This window comes from Pseudorca crassidens, chromosome 6 (assembly GCF_039906515.1).
Source record: "Pseudorca crassidens isolate mPseCra1 chromosome 6, mPseCra1.hap1, whole genome shotgun sequence".
NCBI lineage: Eukaryota > Metazoa > Chordata > Mammalia > Artiodactyla > Delphinidae > Pseudorca > Pseudorca crassidens.
In genome coordinates this window covers 29177490-29202289 of record NC_090301.1, presented here as the reverse complement: position 1 = coordinate 29202289, position 24800 = coordinate 29177490, and the positions used below count along the sequence as shown (strand labels likewise).

Sequence of the window (24800 nt, the reverse complement as noted above, 5' to 3'; positions counted from 1 at the left end):
ATGAAGCCTCTGCTTGGAAACTTGTACCTCCCGAGGTTGCTGGTTCCTGGGGAGCTGGAATATGACAGGTGAGTGTGAAGCTGGAGGAGGGGCTGACTGGTATGATTTAGATTGTCTAGGTGGAAAGCTTCTTTTCAAGATCAATGCAGCTCGTTTCTCCCCTCTTCCTACCCATACACACCACGACGAAATAAGAATAATTATCACTGAAGTTTTATCATTGAACATTACTCTAATAATCTTTAAATAAATGAGTAGATATCTAAAAAAGATTTCCTAGCACAATGTATGATAAATACCAATAAATATGTCATGTTTTGTAATTGAAAAAAAAATTGTAATGAAAATTCCATATCCCTCATTTACATAGTTTCTCAATTGGTAAATCACACTATTCTAATTATTGAGAAAATGTTTAAAATGTTTAAAACTACCAAACAATTTCACTAATTACTGTTAATGTTTCTGAATAGATAACTACTTAGCTAATTATGTATATAGTACTATTACAAGAATTTTTCAGTTAAGTTGTATTATAAAAATTTTCCTATGACATTCACAATTTATTGAAAACATAATGCAATCACAAATAATATTCCATCATTGCTACCCTATAAGGCAGAGTTGATTTCTACTGTCATTTTTACACATGATACCATGATGAGGATCCAGCTACATGACAATTTTTTTGCTGTTATTGAAAATCTTTGATTATTTCCCTAATATAAGTTATAAGAAGTGGAAGCACTGGGTTAGAAGCTTAGAAAAATTCAAGAATCTTGCTACACGTTGCCAAATTGCCCTCTAAAAAAGTTGCATACGTTTTCACTTCCAACAATAGTGTATGAAAGCACTTTTTAAGCATTTGCCCATTTGACAGGTAAAAAATACCTACAGTTGACTTATTTTTCATTTTGTTGATTTCTTATAAGGCTAAGTGTTTTGTCTTATTTGTTACTCATTTTACCGGTTTATAAGTTGCTCCTGTCATTTGCTCTTTTTTGTGTTCTTTCCCTATTCATAATGAATAACTTCTTTGAATATATATTAAACATTGTGTGTGTGTGTGTGTGTGTGTGTGGTTTCCATATAAAGTGTATTTTCCTTTATTCATACATAGTTTGTTATTCTGCACATTTGGTGTATCTCATCTGGCATGTGTGTTTATAAACAGTATTTCCTCTTTTGTTTCATGGTTAAACGAATCTTGCAACAAGCTTGGTCTCACGGAACAGAGAAATCCACTCCAATTTTTGCCCCAGACTAACTGTGCGACCTCAGCCTGTCCCTTAGCTTCATAGACGGTCTGATTTCAGATATATAAAGGGAGTCCAGGATCTATGTGATGCCTAAAGCTGTTTGGACATCGCCATCTCGCGTTTTCTATTAGTTTACTTGGTTTCATATAGATACTGCATTTATTTTCTCTTCTGAGATTCTTCATAGATCAATGGCAAAGACTTATGTAGGTCATAGGGCTTTGATTGAAAAAAAAATTAACTTATTTAAAAATATCACAAGCCTTAAAACGTACACATCCTTTGGCCTAGTATCCCTGCTTCTGGAAATTTACACTGAGAAAGCAAACTATGGAAGGAATTGTATGCACTGGGATATAGCTTTATGTACAAGATAAACAAGATATTAAGTATTGTAATATTTGGAAACAACCTAAATGCCCCATATTAAGTTATGCAAATGTCAATATGTGACATATGACAATGGGATATTATTTATCCATTAGAATAATAATTATGAAAATTTTAATAGCATGGGGAAAGACATGTTTTATGCTGAAAGATGCAGAACACAAAATGTATCAAAATACTTAAAAAAATAAAAGAAAAAATATGTACCAAAATGGACATTGTTCTCTTTGATTGATATTTTTTTTTCCTTTCCCTCAACTATTCTTCATTTTACAAATATTCTACAAAGAAGATGCATAAAACTTTTGTTTAAAAAAATGATTGCCAAGCCCAGGTTAAATTATGGAAGTGATTTGGCTCAGTGGGACTCAGACAAGATGGCTTCCAGTGGACAGCTGCTCATGACTGCACTTGAGGGAAACATTTCAAATCTGCTAATTCTGCTCCTTATTGACTATTTTCATTTTCATTATTATTTACTGATATAAAATAATGTCCACTTTTATATGGCTCTTACCAACTCAAAACATAGATTAGCTGCAAGTTTTGATACTCTTTATTTACTATGTGTGACGTAATACTAGTCTAGAAAATCTAACAAGGATGACAAGCTTTGTAATCTCTCGTTTGATCATTTAGGGAGGTGGCCTGTTATATATATTGCATACTCCCAATAAAAGGGTAAATCTGTAGAATCATTTAGGATCTAGCACTATGAATCAAATGCTTTGAAATTGTTCATCCTCTCTGACCTACTAGTCCCATTCCTGGAATGTAACTCAAGGAAATAATCAGAAATGAGCAAAAAATCATTAACTCCAGAATTATTTACTATAAGATAAAACCAGAAAGGGAAATGGCTTTAATATCCAGCATAGATGACAATATTTATGTGCATGATGCTATGAAATATACACTTACTGTCAAACATTATGCAGTCATTAAAAATAATGTTTATAAAGAGTTTTTATTGGTTTGAGAAAATGTCTCTGGTAGAATATATAATAAAAAAGGAGGGAATACAAAATTATACATAGGTATAATCTGCACTGTATTTATGAAAAAAATATGCACAGATAACAGACTGAAAGGAAATATGCCAAAATATCAACAATAGTTAACTCAGGGAGGTGGGATTGTAGAGGATTATTCCTTCCTTCTCTTTTTTATTTTTCTCCTCTCCATACTTCCTAAAATTTCCACTTATAAGCATATGTTAATTTTGTAAGAAGGAAAAAAAAACTTTGAAAATACATTACTATCATGAAATATTCATGTAACTGTTTCCTAAGTATTTAAAATACAAAATTTTCCTCAATATTCATTAGGTCTTTTTGCCTCTTTTTACATTCCAGTCAAAATTTCATCAGGCAATCTTTGATGTACAGTATTTATTAATAATGTACCACCAAAGCATCTTTTTCTCTGTTAAACATTTTATGAATTCCTGTTAAAAAAGAATACACAAAGTACAATAATCTCTTCATTTGGTCGGTGAGATGAGACTGGTGGTAATTTGGGGGATTAGCCAGTTTTTTCCTTCTTTCTCTACATGTATTATGCATCACCCAAGTAATTGCCTAGAAACAGGGAACAGCCTTTTCTAGGTTTACGGTTTAAACATTGTTTGAACTAAGTATCTGGGGTTTTGAGGTTTAAGTATTGTGTTTAATTTCATGTTAAAATGATATCAGGGTTTTCACTCAAATCCCGTACGCATCACTTTTTTTTTTGCATATTATATGGACCCAGTCATTCAGTGCTGGACTTAGGAGGCATCATACTCACACATTTTGCAGACATTAGCTGGGGGAAAGCCAAATGTTGGTGCTTGATGGTGCCCAGTTACCTTTAATTTATTCCCCTCCATATTGTGAAATTGCCTGGGAATACCAGCCCAATTGAAACAAGAATCCACCAGCTGCCAGGACTGCTTTTTAGTGTAGTCACTTTCCTACGGCACTGAGTAGATGACGGTGATAAAGAAAGACTTGAACATTTGCTGAACTATGTGAAGAAAGGAACCGCGTCGCTCTGAGCAGCCACCATCCCCGGTCCCAATGTCGCGTGAAAGCATCCCCAGTGATCTCATTTCCTGGCAGGACAGCCAGTGTGAGGAATGAGAAAGAAGGAAGGGCTGAGAAGACTCTTCTCATTTGCTTCATTTCCTCTCCTCTCTCCATTTTGAAAAAGCACTGAAACTATTTCCCGATGAATTTATAATGCTGATACTTATTTTGCTTTCTATGCAGTCCAAATCAGAGATAGACAATTTATAAAAATAGGCTAATAAATATTTTATGCTTATTTTCTAGAGTATAGTAAAAGTATAATTTAGCCTCTGTAACAAAATCTTCACCCCAACACACTGGGATAATAGCTTCTACCTTAAGGATTGTTGTTAGAATTATATGTAGGAATATATATATATATATATATATGATATGATATGATATATATACCTTAGAACAGTTCTGGCATGCATAATTGCTTATAAAATGTTGGTTGTTATTATTACTGGCTATACTTCAGTTTGGAATTCTCCCTCTCCTGTCCTCAGTACATTTAGTGCACCGTGTAATTGGTAATCAGGCTCTAGCTTATCATACCTCACATTTTATTATTTGATGGTGAAGTTATTTTGCTTTTCATGTGTTTATGTCTCACTTCCTTAAGTGGATTTTAAGCTCTGTAAGAAAGAAATCTATGTTCTATTACTACTACTATTATCTATTATCACTTTTGCAAAGAGTACAAAGTGCCGTTGTGTTGTTGAATGAATTACGATAACAATGCAAATGCTTTGACTGGTGCTTAGAATAGAGTGCCCAATAATGGTTAACTAGTGTTATTATAATAGGTATATGTTTGCTGATTATTTGATAAGCACACGAAATGTACTCCTGAAAATTTATGTGTAAATTGAATTTTTTTGAATTTTAAACACACCAAGGGATGTATGTATTTCCCTTATAAAATGATGTTTTGTAAATAATCAGCCTCAACATATTACACCTGTATATATTTTTATATTGAAATTCCTCATTCTGAAGCACTCTAGCTTACCTTTAAAAAATCAAATAAATGATAAATATTAGAAACGAATCCCTGAAAAACATGGAAAAGCATATTACTCCTCAACTATTACAATTTTAATGACATTTGTTTCTTGTAATCTCCTTCTAAAATTCATTTCATTGTTTTAACTAACTATCTAGACAATCCTATATCACGAGCTTTTCGTGGACAAGCTAAACAAAGTAAAATTCATTTAACAATAAAACATTTACAGTTTTGAAGATAAAAACTTCTGCTAAAGTCAGATTATTATTAGTAGTAGTAGTAACAATTAAAGTCATGGAATTTTGTAGAGAAATTGATTTCCATTAGAGTGGGTGATTATGGTACATGGTGTTAATTGAACAGATTAAAAAATTAAAATGTAGTCAATCCAGTTACTGGAGTTATATAGATGTGAATAGAACTTGAGTTTTAATTAATTCTATCAAAATATTTTGTAGTTTGGTATTGTTTGAAGATAACACTAGTTAGATGGCTAAATTATTCTCAATGTAATTTTTATTTTCAATGTTATTGCAGCAAAATAGGGCTTTTACTTAGCTTTGTTTTGAATTACTACTGTGTTTTAACATTTATTAAGGGTTAACTAGGTTCCAGAAATTTGCTTATTTTTAAATGTAGATTAACTTATTTAGTCTTCATAAGAATCCTTTGGTAAGGTGTTATTATTCCCATTTTACAGATTAAAAAATGAAGGCTTAGGGAAAGAGTAAATATAATACCAGAATGTTCAGAGAGAAAAATGTGGGAAAATAGATGAAAGTCATTGAAACATTAGCTAATTAGATCTCTAACATGTTTCCTTGTCACTATCCAAACGTTTACACCTCAGCTTCTCCAAAATCTCACATCCTAGTGCTATTAACACAGAAATCACTTCAAATATATTTATTGGGTAAATGAATGATCAGTTGGTATGCTCTCATAATGAAAATATAACCCTACTTTTTGCTTAGGTAAAGTCTTTTAGCAAGGGAATTAGAACATTTATCCAACATTTGTATGGCTTAGAGAGAGGACTAGTTGTATGACTTACTAGCTCTGTGATTGTTTGCAAGTTACTTAATTTCCCTTGGCTTCAGTTTCCTTATTTGTAAAACATGGACGATAACATTTCACAGGGCTGTAATGTGAATAAATCATATAATGGGCATGATTGTGCTGGCACAATATCTGGCATAAAGGCGAGGCATTGAATAGCTTTATTAAACGGTTTGTCAAAATATAGACCATAAATAGTAATCTAAATAGGCCTATATGTATTATAGAAATTGAATCAATAATTAATAACCCTACAAAACAGAAAGCACCAAGCCCAGAGGGTTTCACTGGTGAATTCTATGAAACATTTAAGGAAAAACTTATACTGATTCTCTACAATTTCTTCCAAAAGACAGAAGCAGAAGGAATACTTTTTAATTCATTCGTTGAGGCCAACATTACCCAAATACCAAAACCAGGCAAAGACATTACGAGGAATAAAAGATTATAGACGAATATCTCTCATGAACATAGATGTAAAAACCCACAACAAAATATTAGCAAATTGAATCAAAAAAAGTATAAAAAAATTATACACCATGTCCACTGATGGAGATTTATCCCAGATATATATGCAAGACTAGTTTAACATTTGATAATCAATTAACGTAATCCATTACATCAATAGGCTAAAAATAAAAAAAATCACATGATCATATCAATAAATACAGACAAAAACATTTGACAAAACCCAATCAATGATCCTGGAACAACTGGACATCCACACACACACAAAGTGAATCTAGACACAGACCTACATTCTTCACAAAAAATTAAGTCAAAATGGATTTTAGAACTAAATGTAAAATGAGGATAACTTAGGAGAAAACCTAGATAACCTTGGGAATAGTGATGACTTTTTAAATACATCACCAAAGGCATGATTGATGAAGTAAATAACAGATAACCTATACTTTATTAAAATTAAAAACTTTCTTCCTTCAAAAGCCAATGTCGAGAGAAGGAGAAGTTGAGCTACAAAGTGAAAGAAAATATTTGTTAAAGATACATCTGATAAAGGACACTTATCCAAAACATACAAAGAACTCTTAAAACTCAGCAATAAGAAAAGAGGCAACCTGATTTAAAAAATGGACAAAGGACATGAACAGACACCTCACCAAAGAAGATATGCAAATGGAAAGTAAGCATAGGAAACATTGCTGGAGGAAATGCAAAATGGCACAGTCACTTTGGAAGACAGTTTAGTAGTTTCTTACAAAATTAACATACTCTTGCCATATGATCTAGCAGTCATGCTCCTTGGTATGACCCAAATGAATTGAAAACTTATGTCCACAAAATGCTGCACACAGGTGTTTATAGCAGCTTTATTCATAATTGCCAAAACTTGGAAGCAACCAAAATGTCCTTCAGTAGGTGAATGGATAAATAAACTGTGGTAATCCAGGCAATGGAATATTATACAGCACTGAAAGGAAATGAACTATCAAGTCATTAAAAAGACATGGAGGAAAGTTAAATGCATATTACCAAGTGAAGGAAGCCAATCTGAAAAGGCTGCATACTGTATGATTCCAACTATATAACATTCTGTAAAAGGCAAAACTAATGAAAAGATCAGTGATTGCCAGACCACAGAAGATTTTTAGGGCAGTGAAACTCTTCTGTATGATACTATAATGGTGGATACATGTTACTATATATTTGTTCAAATCCATAGAAAGTATAACACCAACAGTGAACCCTCATGTAAACTATGGACTTTGGGAAATAATGATGTGTCAATGTAGGTTCATTTATTATAAAAAATGTACCACTCTGGTGTGGGATGTTGATATTGGGGGAGGTTGTGTGCATGGGGGTGGGTGGGGGGTGGACAGCAGGTATATGGGAACTCTCAGTATTTTTCATCCAATTTTGCTGTGAACCTAAAACTTCTCTAAAAAAAATAAAGTTTATTTTAAAAAAATAAACTGTTGCATAAAGATTCTTACAATTATTTACAGTATTGTGGTTAATATTTCAGGCTTTTCAGTCAGGCTGTCAGGGCTTAAATTCTAATAATACTTTCCCTGTGACTCAATTTCCTCATCTCTGAAATGGGGATAATAAGAATATCTTCTCTTAAAGTTTTTGAGAGAAGTAAATGAGATTTAAATTGCTTAACCCAGTGAGTATCTCGCAGTAAGTTTCAGTTCAATAAATCTTAGCTATTCTTTCTTATACAAATTTAAAAGTGTGTTTATCTACAACATCTTGCTGAATTATTCAAGGCTCCCTGCAAAGTGGGAATGGCTGTCCTCAACCTGCAGATGATGAAACTGCAGTTCAGAGGGACTCCATGGTACCCAAGGTCTCACAATTAGTAAGTTGCAGAGGCAAGACTCCAACACTGACTTTTGTCCTCAAAATGCTGTGCACATTGCTTCCTACTACCTTTTTCATCAACCTTCCAACCCTCATGTTATCCTGGTTTCTTCATCAATTTTTGTCTGTATTTCTTCCCTTTGCAGATCTGTAGCACAACAAAGAAGCTGTGGATAATGTAGTGAGCCCATGGAGGATTCTGGAGACATATTCCTATAACAGATACCACCCCATGGGGGAGGTGAGTATGGACACGTTGGTGGGAGCGTCGGTGGTAGTCACAACCTACTTTAGGATGGGCGAGGGATAGTTCACTGTTAATATCCATAGACTAGAGAGCCTCAGAATGGGAGGTTGAGGTTTGCCTGTGCACTGAGGTCAAGGGATTCCCAAACATCACCCCCTGGCCATCACCATTAAAGATACAAATCCTAGTGATATGAAATAAAAAGGCAAAACAACAAAAAGAAGAAAAGAACACCCCAACCAGTTTTGTTAGTGTAAACATGGATCAAAATTAAACGTTACTCTTGTTAATCAAGTCTTTAGCTGGTTTAAGCTGGGCAGGGCCAATGTGTGTATGGATGTGGGACATGGGTGGTGAAGCCTTCTGATTGAATCCTACTTAGCCAAAAGTGTGGTATTTTCAGTAGGATGCAGGGAGCACAGGCAACAGCTCTCAAATGGGGAAAACTTTTTTTTCAAAGAAATATTTGTATTGCTACTAAGATAAGTTTAGTGGTTTCTAAAACTGGATACAGTAAAAAGTATATAAGTATATATGTAGTGTGTGTTGTGATGTTATGTAAAACTTCTTTTGAAGTATAAATTTCTAAAAATAGAATTACTAGGTTAAATGATATGCACATTAAAATTTTTGACATAAATGCACAAGTTGCCCTCCAACCAGGCTTTACAATTTATTTCCTCAGTATTGGGGAATATATTAATATTTTCCAGAATTTTTTTCAAAAAGTACAAGAATTTACATTTTCAGGGCTTCCCTGGCAGTCTAGTGGTTAAGACTTCTCCTTCCAATGCAGGGTGTCTGGGTTTGATCCCTGGGCAGGGAGCTAAGATCCCACATGCCTCTGGGCCAAAAAATGAAAAAAACATAAAACAGAAGCAATATTGTAACAAAATTCAATACTTAAGAAAAAAAAAGAATTTACATTTTCTTCTGTAACAATCACCCCAAAGTACTGAAGTTTCTTAGATTTTTTTTTTTTTTAAACAAGATCCAGTAAGACCCATGAGAAGTATATGTGCTGGTATCAGAGATGAGTCACACCTGGCTTGGCCACTTGCTCTGTGACCTTGACCAAGACAGTTAACCTCTTTGTTCCTCAGTTTCCTCATACATGAAAAAGGAATAGCAGTACCTATCCTGTAGCTTTGAGAGTAAATGAAATAAACTACACTTCTACTGATTAAGCAATAAATGATAGTCAGGAAGTCTCATGGCCATTTGAAGGCTGTGTGATTGTACAATGTTTCAGAAGTGTTATACTGGATTGTTGAAATTGATAATTCTCAATCATTTATTTGTAAAGTTCAACAGGGTGTCCTAAGCTTGGGTGGCAGAGTAGATCTTTAAAGAATATGGGAGGAGGAGAGGTCATAATTCATTAGTTTAGTCTTCTAGTTTGTGTGCTAATAAAGAGCGAAGAGTTCAGAGTTCAGTATCTTGATGAAAGAAGCAATTATCTTAATTTAGAGGCAAGCAAAGGATCTTCTTATTGATAACCTCAGTCCTCCCTGGCTGTTTCAGATCTATCAGTGGATGAGTGAGATAAGGGAGAAGTACACGGAAGTGGTGACGTAGCATTTCCTAGGAATGACCTATGAGAGCCGGCCCATGTATTATTTGAAGGTGAGTGAGAAGGCTGAGAATTAGAGTCCCACTCAAGGATATTTATGTACTATCCAGAGGCTCTAGTCAGAAGTATAGACAAGGTTAAAAGAGGCAAGACAGAGAGACTTGGCTTTTCCAAAGTCTTGATTTTAAAATTCAAAACTTGGTGGGGAGGGATAAATAGGAAGATTGAGATTGATACATACACACTACTATGTATAAAAATGATAACTAATAAGGACCTACTGTATAGCACAGGGAACTCTACTCAGTACTCTGTAGTGACCTATATGGGAAAAGAATCTAAAAAAGAGTCCAAATACATATATCCATATGTATTTATATAACAGATTCACTTTGCTGTGCACCTGAAACTAACACAACATTGTAAATCAATTATACTCCAATAAACATTTTTTAAAAATTAAATACTTGTAAATGCTTACATCTTAATCATGAGGGTGGAATCATGTTCTGGAGTAAAGAGAATTTGGAATGGTTGGGTGAGACCACAGGGGTAGGACTTAAAAATAAAGTCCCAGAAGTAAGAACTTATCCCTTAGTTTTCTTCACGCTTGGCCTCCCTCGCCCCCGCTAAGACTGAGGAACTTAGAATCGTGGAGGGTGGCTGGAAAGTACCTTAGACGTTCTGGCTGAGAGGTTTCCAGCCTGTGCTCTGTGAAGGCCTGGGTGCCTCCGGTGCTCCCACAGCGGAAGGGGGACGGGGTGGGGGGGCTGTGTAAGGGAGAAATCTCCAGTTCACTTCTCATATGTATTTTGAGTTTTTACAAAATTTTCTTTTTTAACACATTTTTTTTTCCCCATAAAAATGTTTGAACATCATGGACAACCTTTATTTTTGGTTCCTTCATTTTATAAGGAAACAAAGACCCAGAGAAGTGAAGTGACTTGTACGAGGTCACACAGCCAGACCGTAGCATAGCCAGAGGGATAACCCAATCTCCAGGCTCTCTGCCCTTTTAAAATGTGATACGATGAAAAGTGTCTGAATAACCACTTTTCCACAGGGCCAGGCCTTCTTGGCTCTCAGTTTTAGAACAGTGATTTTTCAACCCTGGCTGCTTAATACTGACGCCTGGGCCCCATCCACAGAGATTCTGAGCTAATTGCTCCAGGATGGGGCCCAGACACCTTTTGAAAGCTCCCTAGGTGATCCTACTGTGTAGGCAGGGTTGACAACAACTGCACCTAACCAGTGGTTTTCAAAGGGTGGTCCCTCGACCGGCAGCATCAACATCTCCTGGGAACTTGTTAGAAATGCACATTCTTGGGGGGTCTAACTACAGATCTACTGAATCAGCAACTCTGTGGGTGGGCCCAGCAATCTGTGTTTTAACAAGCCCTCCTCCAGGTCATTCTGATGTACACTCATGTTACAGAAAAACAGTGCATTTCTAACAAGTTCCCAGGTGGTGCTGATATCGCTGGTCCAGGACTACTCTTCAAGAACCGCTGCCAAAGTAGTTTGGCATTAAGAACTAGCATTACTTTATTCACTGTAGACACGTTAATTTACAAAGCACATCCCCAAATTCAAGAATTACTAACAACTACAAACAAATCTCGGTGGCTCTGAAGTAGAATTTACCCAGGAGCCGAGTGAGTAATTGGTTGATATGTTAAGTGTGGGCCACCTACCAGCCTGATTTTTCCATTGGCCGCCAAACTCTGAGCTGAGTCAGCCAAAAAGACCTCTAAACATCCTTTGCCTAGGATGTATTTTAAAGAATAGAATTGACACATAACGAGGAGGCAATAAAGATAAACATATGGTCATATACATAGACTCATAAATAAAAGGGGTGATTACAAGAGAGAATTAAAGTAAAGGGTAGATTAGGAATTATGCCAGGAGCTTTGAAAATGGGTGAGGCTAAAAGGGAAAACTTCCTTGAATATGATGAATCCAGCCCATAGTTATTTCAATTCGTAAGTTTCTCACAGATATAGAGGGAGAGCCTTCATCAGCCCAGCTCCCAAGAGCTTCCGATGAATAGCATGAGTCCAGGCCATTTACAAACCAAAGCAAGATGTGACTGTGACAAGCATGGGCATGTTCACAGCTTCTTCTCCACCAAAGAGAATCCGTAATTGCCAGGTTCATTCCTACCTATCCCACCTCTGAAAGAGGAGGGAATCTTTCTTTCTTGAGTGAGTACAAGAACAACAAATGGGGAGAGGAGAAAGAAGATTGGGTCAGCTGGGACTGCAGGAGTCTCTAAGGAAAGAGGAAGGTAACGAATGTAATAAGTATCGCAGGAGATTATGCATTTGGATGCTTTCACAGTTTCAGGAAGCTTAAATGCAGACTGGGGTTCAGTTTCACTACCTTTGAGTCATGCACGTTACCACTTGTACACTTTACCGCTCTGAGTCAGCCCTGTGTGGTAAGGTTTTATAAGGTTTATGAAGATTTAGCCTCTCAGTTTGTGGTTTATGCGTTTATTTAAAGTTAGGGAATAATTTAGGATATGGGGAAGACCAGGCTTTGCATGGGGTACACGGAGGTGTCAGCTTGTGGTCCTAAGAACAATAGCCGAGGTAACCGCAGGAGGCGGTTGGCAGCATGGCCAACAGAAGGGTCATATTGGTGGGTGTCTCTGCCAGCATCCTTGCCTCATCCTTGAAACCACAGAGTGGAAGGAGACAGGTACCTCCAGGGGAATAAAACAACCTGATAACTTTGCTCGGTGGCCTCAATCATAAGCCATTGTTTGATAATGAAATATGAATGTCTCCCCCAGATCAGCCAACCATCCAATAACCCCAAGAAGATTATCTGGATGGACTGTGGAATTCATGCCAGGGAATGGATTGCCCCTGCTTTTTGCCAGTGGTCTGTGAAAGAATAAGTGTCTTTCACTTTCTCATAATGGTTAACCACCCCACAAAATACCTGTCATATCTCGGCTTTGGAAAGCAGGTTTCTTTCACATCTTGGCAAGGCAGCTCTCCACTGAGCTCTCCTTCACCCCAAGGGAAATGGAATTCATAAGTAGCTTCACTGAAAACTGAGTTAGTTGTTCTGTTCTCTTTCTAATGCACCCAAAATTATCTTTATTGGAAGGTAAACAAATCTAAATGGAGAAGAAAATACATCTTGGAAGTCAGAGATGAGTTTGAATCCTGGAGCTCTTTCTAATAGTCTTGTGCAAAATTTCTATCACTAGGACCCCTAGTTTTTTACCTGCAAAAGGTGTATGAAATGACTACTTCAACGTAATCATGAAGAGCACACAATTGTGTGGATTAAGAGATTAACACATGGAAACTACCTGGCACCGTGAATTCTTGCGTATTACCTATATCCCTCCTTTGAGGGAATAAGAAAACTTTAAAATTAATATAAGATACTTTTTGTGTCAGTCTTTTCAGAAACCCAAACATAATTCAACCCAAAAATTATAGTTCTCAAAGTGTGGTTCCTAGACCCATAGCATCAGCATAACTGGGAACTTGGAAGAAATGCAAGTTCTGGGTTTCCACATCACCACCTCATACCTACTGAATTGGGGCTGGGGGTGGAGATGGAGGGTAGGCAGGCTGTAATTTAAAAAGTCCTCCAGCAAGAAAAGCCAATGCAATAAGAAGCCCACGCCCCACAAGGAAGAGTAGCCCCCGCTCGCCGCAACTAGAGAAAACCTCAGCGCAGCAACGAAGACCCAACGCAGCCAAAAATTAAAAAAAAAAAAAAAAAAGTCCTCCAGGTGATTCTGATGCATGGTGAAGTTTCAGAAAGACAGCCATAACGAACGGGACAGTTGAGGCAGGATTGGATGGCAAAGGTTGGATGTTCAGTCACCACTTATGATTAAGTTGAAATTGTTAGAAAATTAAGAGAGAAAAGACCTCTTCCCAGGATCATTCCAAATGTTTCTCTATTAAATATCCAGATTCTACAGAACTATAAAGACAACTCAAGGATAAGAAGTCTCCTTAAAAACCTGGACTGCTATGTGCTTCCGGTTCTTAACATAGATGGTTACATCTATACTTGGACAACGGTGAGTACATCGAGTTTGGTCCTGGGATGGGTTCATGAACTAGATCTTGTCTCGGGTTCATTTTCCTGACCTCAGTCACTGCAGCTATAAAAATGTTTTGGGGCTTCCCTGGTGGCGCAGTGGTTGAGAGTCCGCCTGCCGATGCAGGGGACACAGGTTCGTGCCCCCGTCCGGGAAGATCCCACATGCCGCAGAGCAGCTGGGTCCGTGAGCCATGGCCGCTGAGCCTGCGTGTCCAAAGCCTGTGCTCCGCAACGGGAGAGGCCACAACAGTGAGAGGTCCGCGTATCGCAAAAAAAAGAAAAAAAAAAAAGTTTCTAAATCATACCACTCCATAATTAAGAGCCTCTGTTTCCAGAGACTATGAATTCCTCCCCCTCCCCCACCCCGGCTCCCCCAGCCCTTCGTGGGACCCCTTTCTCTGTAACAGCCTTTCTGGCCCGGTATGTGAATCAAGCCCTTCCCTCCCACCTTGTCTGGCGAAACAGGTCTTTATCCCTATCTCTACTCATCAGTCTTCTGCTTCCAGAAATGTGCAGAGACCATCTCTGATGCACCTGGAACAGCCTTTTCCCATCTGCCAAGCTATTTCCCTTTCGCCCTTTATCACTTGGACCTAAAATAATGACTCTCTGAAGTTTTCCTGATTAAGCAGATTGCGTCCACCAGGCACTGTTAATCTGCTTGTGAGGGAAAGGCCAAACTACCCCTCCAATTTCATGGTTTACACGTATATACACTTTGGGTTGTACAGATGTTCCTGTTATTGGGGGTTGCTAGCCCATCTGGGGGACTAAAAATTATATGCACAAGTTTCATAATGTTGAGGCAATTTTTCCAGACAATCCTAAGGAACCATTTTTTATATTCGAGGACCACCCATCATCACTAACACTGTGATTCATGAGACCTTAGAATGGCAACTTCCCTATGTTCCTGTTACAGGATCGGCTTTGGAGGAAATCCCATTCATCCCATAATAATGGCATGTGTTTTGGGACAGATCTCAATAGAAATTTCGATGCATCTGGTGTAGTTAAGTACATGCTTCGTAGATGAACTGATGAATAACGACACACAAAACAAATGGAGCAGAGAAGCCAGAAAAGAGGTGAATTACTAGAATTAGTACTATTTATATATATACCTTTTGAAATAAACATCTAATTCTGTACAGCTTTCTGGACTTCCTGGTCAGTGTTACTCCCTCTAAAGAGGTGATATTATCTATACAGTAAGAACAGCAACACTGAAATGCAGGACTCTTTTCAAGTGAGACTGGCTAAAAAAGGGCAAAGAAGACCTAGACCAGTGTGAATATTTTTGAAATCCATCACTTTGTTTTAAAATATACGAATTGTTATAAAGGAAAATCAGAGAAGTATCCTTGCAAATTATTTTACAGCAGGAGGGCAGAAGTAAACAAGGCAAACATTTTCTTCTCCTTAAGGCAGTTTCATGTTTCTGAATCTCAACAAGTCCAATGGATTGGAAGCAAATAGAGGTACGGATGGTTAAGAGCAGTCTGGTTAAAAACCAGATGGGAAAGGTTAACATTCAGACTCGGCGGCCCTGTGGTACTGAAAAAATTGCTTCATCTCTAGGCTTTAGTTTTCTCTTATTTTTAAAACGTGGCTCAGAGTAATACCATCTTATCAGTAGGTTGTTGTGGAGATTCAATGAGATGCCACACAGGAGGGGCTTAGCACAGTGCCCTGCATGTAAAAGGTGCTCTGTTGTTGGTCCTTATTATTACTGGTGAGAAGGACAGACTACAAAATAGCTTTTTGTGTTTTTTTTGTCCTTGCGAAATAGCTCTAATGAGACTCAAGCCAGTAAGACAGCAAGAGATATATTTAGGGCAACAAGACTATAACAGAGTCTGACCCTGGAACCCAAGAACAGGTTCCCAAGCATTTGTTTCAGGGACCACCAAAGGTTTAAGTGAAAGATTACTGAAAATGCCATTCCATTTTGCATCTTCCTTCCCGGGCCACATAAGCAGGGGTCTCTTTCTAAATCTGCACGTCAGTCCTCCTGCCTTCCCGAGTTCCTCCTTGAATGACTTATTTTAGCAGGACAAAATCAGACAAGCAAAGGCAAGCCTTAATTCCACCCACAGATGTCCTGAGCAAGGCTGGCTCCTTGACCTTGGTCAGTGCTAAACGGAGATCGTGATGCCTTCCTTGGGGTTTCCTGTATGTTTCAGGTATTGGTGCATCTCACAACTGCCAAGATTTAACATTCTGTGGGACAGGACCCATGTCTGAACCAGAGACTAAAGTTGTTTCCAGCTTTATCGAGAGCAGGAAGGAGAACATTGCCTGCTTCCTGACCATGCACTCTTACGGGCAGCTCATCCTCATGCCTTATGGCTACACCAAAAATAAATCAAGTAACCATGAAGAACTGGTAAGACCATTGAGCCAGAGCCTTGAGAAGCCTCAGCACGACCCTGCCTTCCTTCCCTGATTCCCATTTCTAGGGTTTTGGCTCCAGCCTCACTTTTGTTCCCTTTGCTTTTCCTTATTTCCTTTCTCCTGCTTTTCACACCTTGCCAGACGCCTGCTGGGAAGGCTTCAGGTTAAATGCTGCCTTACCTGCATTAATTAACTACCTATTTCAAAAAGTGTCAAGTTGGGAGACATCTTAGGTATTCGTGTATAATATAAATGAAATGATTATGTTAATAATCTGCAGGAATGCGCTTTCATTTCTGTAAATTCTCTTGAAGCTCCGTTCAGCAATTATAGCTTTTGAACCGTGCTTTAAAGAACTTCCCAGCTGTTAGTGGAATATGGCATATCTAAAATAACACGGCTAAATAATATCTGCTCTCTTCTCTGCTAAACACAATGCTTTATTTTCTTCTAAACTATGCCTCTAGTATTTGCCTAGGAATATTTGTAAGGGGAAGTGCTAGTGAAATTCAAGCTGGGGCAGGGAAAGTCTGCTTTGTCTTATCCAGGGTCCTTCTCTGAAGCTGTGTTTACCCAAGTCCTGGTGGGCAGAATTGTTGAAAAGGACTGGGCTCTTTGCCTTTTTGTGAACCTGAGAACAATAGAACTAAGTCAAAGAAAGGGTCAATTTATAATTGTTGTAGTTATTTGTTATCTTTTCTTAAAAGTTATTTTTTCAGTTTTTAGTTGTGGTAAAACATACATAATATAAAATGTACTGTCTTAACCATTTTTAAGTGGACAGTACAGTAGTGTTAAGTATATTCACATTATTGTGCAACCAATCTCCAAAACTTTCATCTTGCATCATTGAAATGTCTCTACCCATTAAACAAAAAATCCACATCCCCCTTGTCCCTGGTAACCACCATTCTACTTTCTGTCTCTATGAGTCTGACTATTCTGGTTACCTCATGTAAGTGGAATCATACAGTATCTATCTTTTTGTGACGGGCTTATTTCACTTAGCATAATAAAGTCTTCAAGCTTCACACCTGTTGTACCATGTGTCAGAATTTCCTTTTTTTTTTTTAAGGCTGAATAATATTCCATTGTTATGTATATACCACATTTTCTTTATCCATTCATCCATCAGTGGTTATTTGAATTGTTTCCACCTTTTGCCTACTGCAAATAATACAGCTATGAACATAGGTGTACAAATATCACCTTGAGATCCCATTTCCAACTCTTTGGGGTATATACTCAGCAGTAGAATTGCTGAATCGTATGGTAATTCTATTTTCAACTTTTTGAGGAACCATCGTACTATATTCTACAGCAAGTACACCATTTTCTGTTCTTTCCAATAGTGAATTAGAGTTCCAGTTTCTCCACATTCTCACGAACACTTGTTATTTTCTGCATATCTTTAAAAAATTGTTTTTTAAAACAAGCTCCTCATTATCAATAAATGCTGGGTTGGATAGGGGCTAATCTTGCTCTGTTCTTAAGATCACAGAAGGCTGGTGGCCTACTGGCTCTGTCATTCCTCTTGTCCCTCTCCCACTGGAACATCACCCATAAAACACAGGTCTGGGCACTAAAAGAAAAACCACTATAGATCTTTGCTGAAGGCAGCCCTTCCTCCCAGAAGTCAAAAATATCTGTCAGTACCCCAATGTCTTTCCTGCAATTGTTTTCGGACATTTGTACTACGTGATCATTTTGCAAGAGGTGGAGATAACATTTACCTATAACTTTAAAAATTACAAAGAGATTTTATGGCCATTACTTCATCTGATCCTCATGACAATATAATAAGCTCATTTTGGAGATGTAGAAATTAAGACCTTGAGTTAATTATATTTCTAAAGTCCCTGTAGACAGTAAATGTTAGAGTCTGGGCTTGGAACTCATGTCTTTGGACTCCAGAGGCCACATTCATCTGACTACAGAACACTGCCTTTCTCCGCTCAGGAAGGGTTTGCAACTTCTGGAAGCTGTCATCGACTTAGATGCCCAGTCCACTGTGTCCTATATCCTCCTCATTTCTGTGCCAGAAGTTCTATTTCTTCAGTAAAGAAATGTACAGAAACAGAAATTTTAGTCAAGAAGCCCAGAACCCTCTTTACTTCCCAATTCCTGTGATATTTGCCGTAAATGTTTACTTTCTGCTTGAAGGATTCTGTGACAAATACAAATGAACCACCTAAGTCAGGCCATTATAGATATTTGATGGGACAGGCCTTCTACCAGCAGAAAAAAAGAGGTCTATATACTCCGGTATTTTTCTAGAGAATTTAATTTCCTTTTTAGGTTCAGGAAAGCAGTTACTACATCTCCGTTTTTGCAAGGTTAGTATTCAAATGTCACAGGGTCTTGGGCTGCTGATTGGCTGTCTCATTAGAGCCCTCTGGCCACAGAGGGGGCACTGGCATTGCCGTTACCAGAAGGCGGAATTCGAAGATGGGAATTACTGGCCATCCTCAATACTCTGTGTAGAGACTGGAAAATTGAATTGAGAAAGATTGCTTCAATTCTGTATCTCTTACCGCCTTAGGTGTTGAAGAATTAGCATAACATTCATCACTAAGACTTTTCCATAAAAAGACTGAAAATGTTGCCACCATGTATCAAACTCATAAAAGCTAGTTAGCAGTGTTTTTAGGTTCTTAGTGATAAGCTTTGATAGAGTACACAAAGATAGAATCACACCAACTGTTCAAGGAGTTTTCCATTTCTGGTATATTTACAACCACCAGAGACTAGTAATTAATCTCTATGTATTTACAAAACCAAAAATTTGTAGAAATCTTCATAAATATTATACTGTATGATAGACAACTTGGCAATCACTAAGTAGGGGAAACAGAACTATATATACCCTCATTCTAAACTGCTCTGGAGATTAGAATAGCTATAAGAAATCTAATGTTTCAAATGCTGATATTCTTTGCATTGGAACCCTTTCCATATCAGCCCCTGTATCCCATTCCAAGCTCCATCCTCCCACACCCATGCCAGGGCCTTAATCAATCTTTTTGAGTGCTTGCCTGTGAATATATGTCTACAGGAAATTCTCTGGGCCCAGTGAAGAAGTTATTAAGCAGGCATGAGGTCTTTAACAATGTAAATTATGCACTACTAGCAAAGGGTTTTTATTATTTTGACTAAGAAGGACAGCAGAGCAATTGGCTCTCTATGGCCTTGCAATATAGTGTCAAAAAGAAAGAGAAGAATAATCAAGAGTTTGACCCTTTGAGATAGAAGGCAGAGTCTAGGGGAATCTTCATTTCATCTTCTCAGAAAGGACCAAACCCATGAGCTAAGGATCACAACTGTGTGCTTATCATATATGTTATATTTCTTACTCCTATCTACTTGCCCATGGTAATTGCTTGTGGAATCATTAAAAAAAAAAAATCAAAAGTTCTTTTGTCAATAAAGAAGAGGAAACTGGGAGACTCTTTCCCTCCCCACAGCCAAGATTTGAGGAAAGGGAGCAATATAGGATAAAATAAGTGAAGGTTGGCAGTGGGAAGAAGAATCATGATCTGGGGTGAGCTGCAGGAAAGAAAAAAGAATGCAAGAAACCATTTGAATAGAAAATGTAGCCTGGAGCTGCTCCATGTAACCCAAATTACAGTTAAGACCAGTTAACATGGAGTTTCACTCAAAGAAACACAGGAACACATGGGAATTAAAAATAATTAAAAGCAATTCATATCTCTACCAGAGACTCTCAAAGAACTTCAAAAAGGATGTAGTTGCTATTTGTTAGCAACTCTTTCTCCAGGCTGCATGCTCTTAATTTCACTCACACACAGCAGCTACCCTGAATCCTTTCTCTCCACTCTTCATTCTTATTTCCTCACTGGAATTTCTCTCTCTAGAAATCCCCTTTCTGACTCTCCTTTCCTTCTTATAATTTCCCCTTCTTTCTACAAACAGCTCTTGTACCTCTTCCCAGTGTACTTGTACTTCTTTAGCCCTTCCTGCCCATCATCTCAGTTCTGGACAACGCAAGCCCAGCAACTAGGGCAGACACAGAATCTCTTTACAGGAAGAGAAGGAGAAGGTAAAACTCTTCGTAGTGAGTGGAGAGGAGTCAAAAAGCTTGCAAATATGTTTAATGTTGAATCTTAGCACACACACAGGAAGTGCAAAGTCCTACTGCTGCACAGGACCCCATAACCACTTATTACCTCTCCTAGTCTTCCTTTTGAATTTCACTATGCCTATCCCCACTCTAACCAGACACCACCTTGTCACACCTTGGGATTCAGTCAGACAATACAGGACCAGGAAAAGAGAGACAGAATCTAAAACTAGATCTGTCACTGGTCAGGGGAAGAAGTCAAGGGAGCTGACGTACCTGTAAGTGTAGTCAGGCTGCCCTCAAGCGTAAAGCAATTGTGGATCCAGGCAGGGAGTGGCCAAGGGGATTTTGGTGGTGTTTGTATAGACCCCAAGGGGAAGTAGTGGGATACACCATCGGGTGGGTAGAATATAGCATTAGGGAATCTAGGGTAGGGAATACTTAGACTATCAAAAGGGTATGCAAGGAGATTTATCAGACAGTCAATAAATATAACCAATATACTTGGACCTCAGTTAGTGACTCTGATCTCAGGAAAAGGTCTGAAGAGAGCAAGGCTGAGACCTTAGAAATCATCTAGTTCTGAAGGATTTCCAATTCAGTACGGTGACATGGGGGTAGATAGAAGGAAGTGTGTCATTTTCTGCTCTGAAAATCTATGAGCCTATGAGAGATAAGTATCAAATACCTTTAAGGAAAAACAAGAGAGAAGTAATAAGGGAAGCATGAGCAAAGGGCTATGGGAGAAAAAAGTGGGGAGAGAGAATCCACTTAGGGTGCTCAAGAAATGCCTATGGAGAACTTAGCATTTGAGAAGGTTCTTTGAGTTTGCGTAGAATTTCAACAGAGAAGAGGTAAGGCATCCCAAGTAGAGGAAATATCCTGAGAAAAGGCAGAGAGGCTGAGGAACATGGGGTATGTCTGAGCAACTGTGGGAGAACTTGAGTTTGACTGTAATCTAGGGTGGGATCTAGAGAATATAGTGTTGGAAATGTGGGTTAGATCCCTATCGTAGAGGATCTCAACTAGTAGACTGAGAAGTTTATACAAATGCAGTGGGTAACTGAGAGTTATTGAAGGTTTTCAGCAGGATCATTATGATTGTCCTGCTCTACAAAGGTTCACCTGGAAGTCAGGGAGATCAATCGGGATTAAGGATTGACAAGAGGAAGGAAAACCTATTAGAAGATGACAGCAATCCATTTCAGAGTTAATAAGACTGAAATAGGGTGATGGCATTAGAAATGCAACTTGGTAACTGTTTGAGAGAAGAGTCAAAGATGATTGTAGGAATTTACATGTTGGGGGCACATGACAGGTCAGAACTATGAAAATCAAAACAGCCTTATTAGTGGAGGAGATGATAAAATTGGATATGAGTATGTTGAGTCTAAAGTATCAGAAGACTACCCAGGTATAGATGTTCAATGGGAAGTTAGAAAGATGGTCTGGAACTCTGAGGATGGATTTGGACAAAATAGCAAATGCTCTGACTTGTTGGATTTATTTTTAACACCAGATATCTGTCTCTGCATTTCCCACCTACAGATCCAAGTTGGACAGAAGGCAGCAAATGCATTGAAAGCAAAGCATGGAACCAATTATAGAGTTGGATCTAGTGCAGATATTTTATATAAGTATCTTTTTTTCACCTCTTCAATAGTATCTAAAGCACAAAAGAATTCAGTGGACTTTGGAGACTGGAGTGGACAGGATAGAAGAGTTCCTCGGATCAACAGGAAGTTGTACAAATCAAAATGACCAGGGATAAAAGGGAGTCTGTACAAATCCAGAATTGTGCTCTCTAGGGATAAGGTGTGAGCTAAAAGCAAAAATTAATACACTGGCTCAGACCAGTACTCCCTCTGGCTTCAGTTAAAAAGAACTGGCAGGGAGAAGGCACAGGAGTTAACAGGAAAGACATTTTCCAGTGACCCTTGGTCGGTTGATTCAGTTCCCAGAGGACCATCAGGCAAAACAGGTGGGGCCTGGAGTTTAAAAAAAAAAAAAAGGATTTAGTTGAAAGGAGAGTGCATTGCTTTCCCCATCCCCAAGCACCCCCTCCTCCACCCACTGAAGGGCAACCGAGATGATATTTTCTTAATATCATCATTTTAGTGATATTGGTCATTTTGTTTCTGTTCCTTTACAGGTCAGTTGAATCTTATCTTCCAATATCAGATTGTCTTGTCTTTGATTCAGCTGAGAAACTTTAACCAAACCTCTGCTATGTGCCAGGCATGATGCCAGGCATTGTGGGGATAGATGTGCCAGGCATAATGCCAGGTATAGTGGGGATGGTGAGTGGAGACAGAAGCGGAAAATGTCAAGGAGAGAGAGAAGGCAGCTATTCATAGATCCTAATATGAAAGAGTTGATTTATTTTGCTGGGTTGAACTTTAGTCCCTGAAATGGCTGTAGAAATCTGTCCTTTCACAGAATAACTTCTAACTCTTCCTCCATATTTTCATTTGTAGATGCCATTTCAGGGTTTTCATGAGACTGGGCTTGGGACATTGGGATCCCCTTCTCATATGCATTTGAGCTGAGAGACATATGGGTACATATGGGTTTGTCCTGCCAGAAACTCAGATTCAGGCCACCTGCGAGGAAACCGTGGAGGCTGTGCTTTCAGTCCTGGATAATGTGTATGAGAAATACTGGTATTCAAACAGTGCTGGAAAGGTGACATCTACTGCTGTGGTGCTGAGCTTGCTGATGTCCTTCATGTTTCTTCTGTAGGTGCATCCTACCTAGGCCTGCTCAGCCCCAGAGACGTGGATATAGCTGCATGAAAGGTGTTTGAGGCTATGGAGGAACCAAATAATTTAACTAGAAATACTTTCTGTTTCAAAAAAGATGAATCATCTTTGCATTTTAATGTTTGTTCTGCTGGTAATTAATTGTTATTACTTTAGTAGACTTTAATATTAGTTAGTTATTGGTACAATAATGCCACAAACCAAACCACTCTACAATTCAGTGACTCACAAATCTATAGGTCAGCTAGGAAGTTCTGCTGATCTTGGCTGTGCTCACTTATATATCTGTGGTTTGTTTCAGGGCAGCTGCCCCAGGGTCTAGAAAGTTTTTTCCCATCTAAACTCTTTGAAAATTTTGCTCATGCCTGGGACCCAAGTTCACACTCAATTTTGTGTAATCGCGTTAGTAGTGGCATTCAGAAGATGAAGTTATATAATCTCTCTATATAGCTGTTGCTGGTTTTATTTATTTATTTATTTAATGTTTTATTTATTTATTTAAAAAAATTTTTTTGAGAATCTACAAGGTACATTTTGCTAGGCTCTGGGATTACAGTGGTGAATAAGGTAGACATGGTTCCTGTTCCCCTGGAATTTCTGTTCCAGTGGGTGAGATTGATTGGAATGGACACTGTTGCATACCAGACAAATCTCATCTCTGGGGAACCATAATAATCAAGAACACAAATATATAAACTAAACCTTGCATCTTGTGACAGGGGCTATAAGAAAAATAAAGAGTAAGTAGAGAGGTAAGCAAGGGCCAGATTGTATGTTTCTGGGTACACAGGTGTTTAATTGTGCTATTGTCTATTACAATTTACGTGCTCTTCAGGTAGCATCTATGACTGTCATTTCCTATGTATCTCTATGTGACACCTTGAAATGATGCAAAGCACTTGTCAGGCTTTGAACAAATGTTGTCACTGTGACCAGCTGACAGGGTATCCTTGGGTGTTCAGTCACCCGTTTCTGAATTTCCTTGTTGGTCACAGTCACAATACACTTCTTGGTTGTAACCCTTTTATTGCCTTTCTTTGTCCTCTTTATTTCTTCATGTTTTGCCAGTGTGTGTCTGATAAGGGTCAGAAAGGAAAATGTCAGGGGCAGTGGGGCTTAATGAATCAGAGAACAGCTATTTACATAAAAATGCCAGCTCACAATTGTGGCATTGTTAGGAGAAAATGGTTGGGTTTCATCAATGGTCAGCCTGGGAGGGAAGAAAACTAGGATGGCCACCAATGCCATATTCAAGAAGAAAGCAGAGGAGCTGCGGCTTGAGACTCACGTTATCAGCTTTCATTCAGCCTGTATTTTAGTTTCTAAGGCTGTCTGTTAACAATTTGGATGTCTGAGTACTATAGGAGCTCTGATCTACAAAGCTTAATTCATGTCGAAAGATTGAGTCCATGGCCAAAGAAAGCTGGAAGGGAATGGATGGAAACGCAAGCTATCAGCTTGCCTGAAACCTCCCACAGGGACCCTTCCAAAAGTTAAAGACACAATTGTAGCCTTCTGGGGGCGGGGCTTCACATGGGTCTGAGGGTGTGGGAGA

The 24800-nt window shown here is 38.3% G+C and overlaps 1 protein-coding gene across 1 annotated transcript; it reads left to right on the top strand.

The window, feature by feature from the left end:
- On the top strand, positions 1-23225 carry CPO (carboxypeptidase O). Its single transcript, XM_067739939.1, is given in 10 exon segments — positions 1-91; positions 8267-8343; positions 9874-9975; positions 12723-12830; positions 13872-13982; positions 14928-15033; positions 16192-16394; positions 22032-22116; positions 22961-23037; positions 23040-23225. Coding segments are annotated over 10 exon segments (1146 nt in total).
- Positions 23226-24800: the final 1575 nt, after the last annotated feature.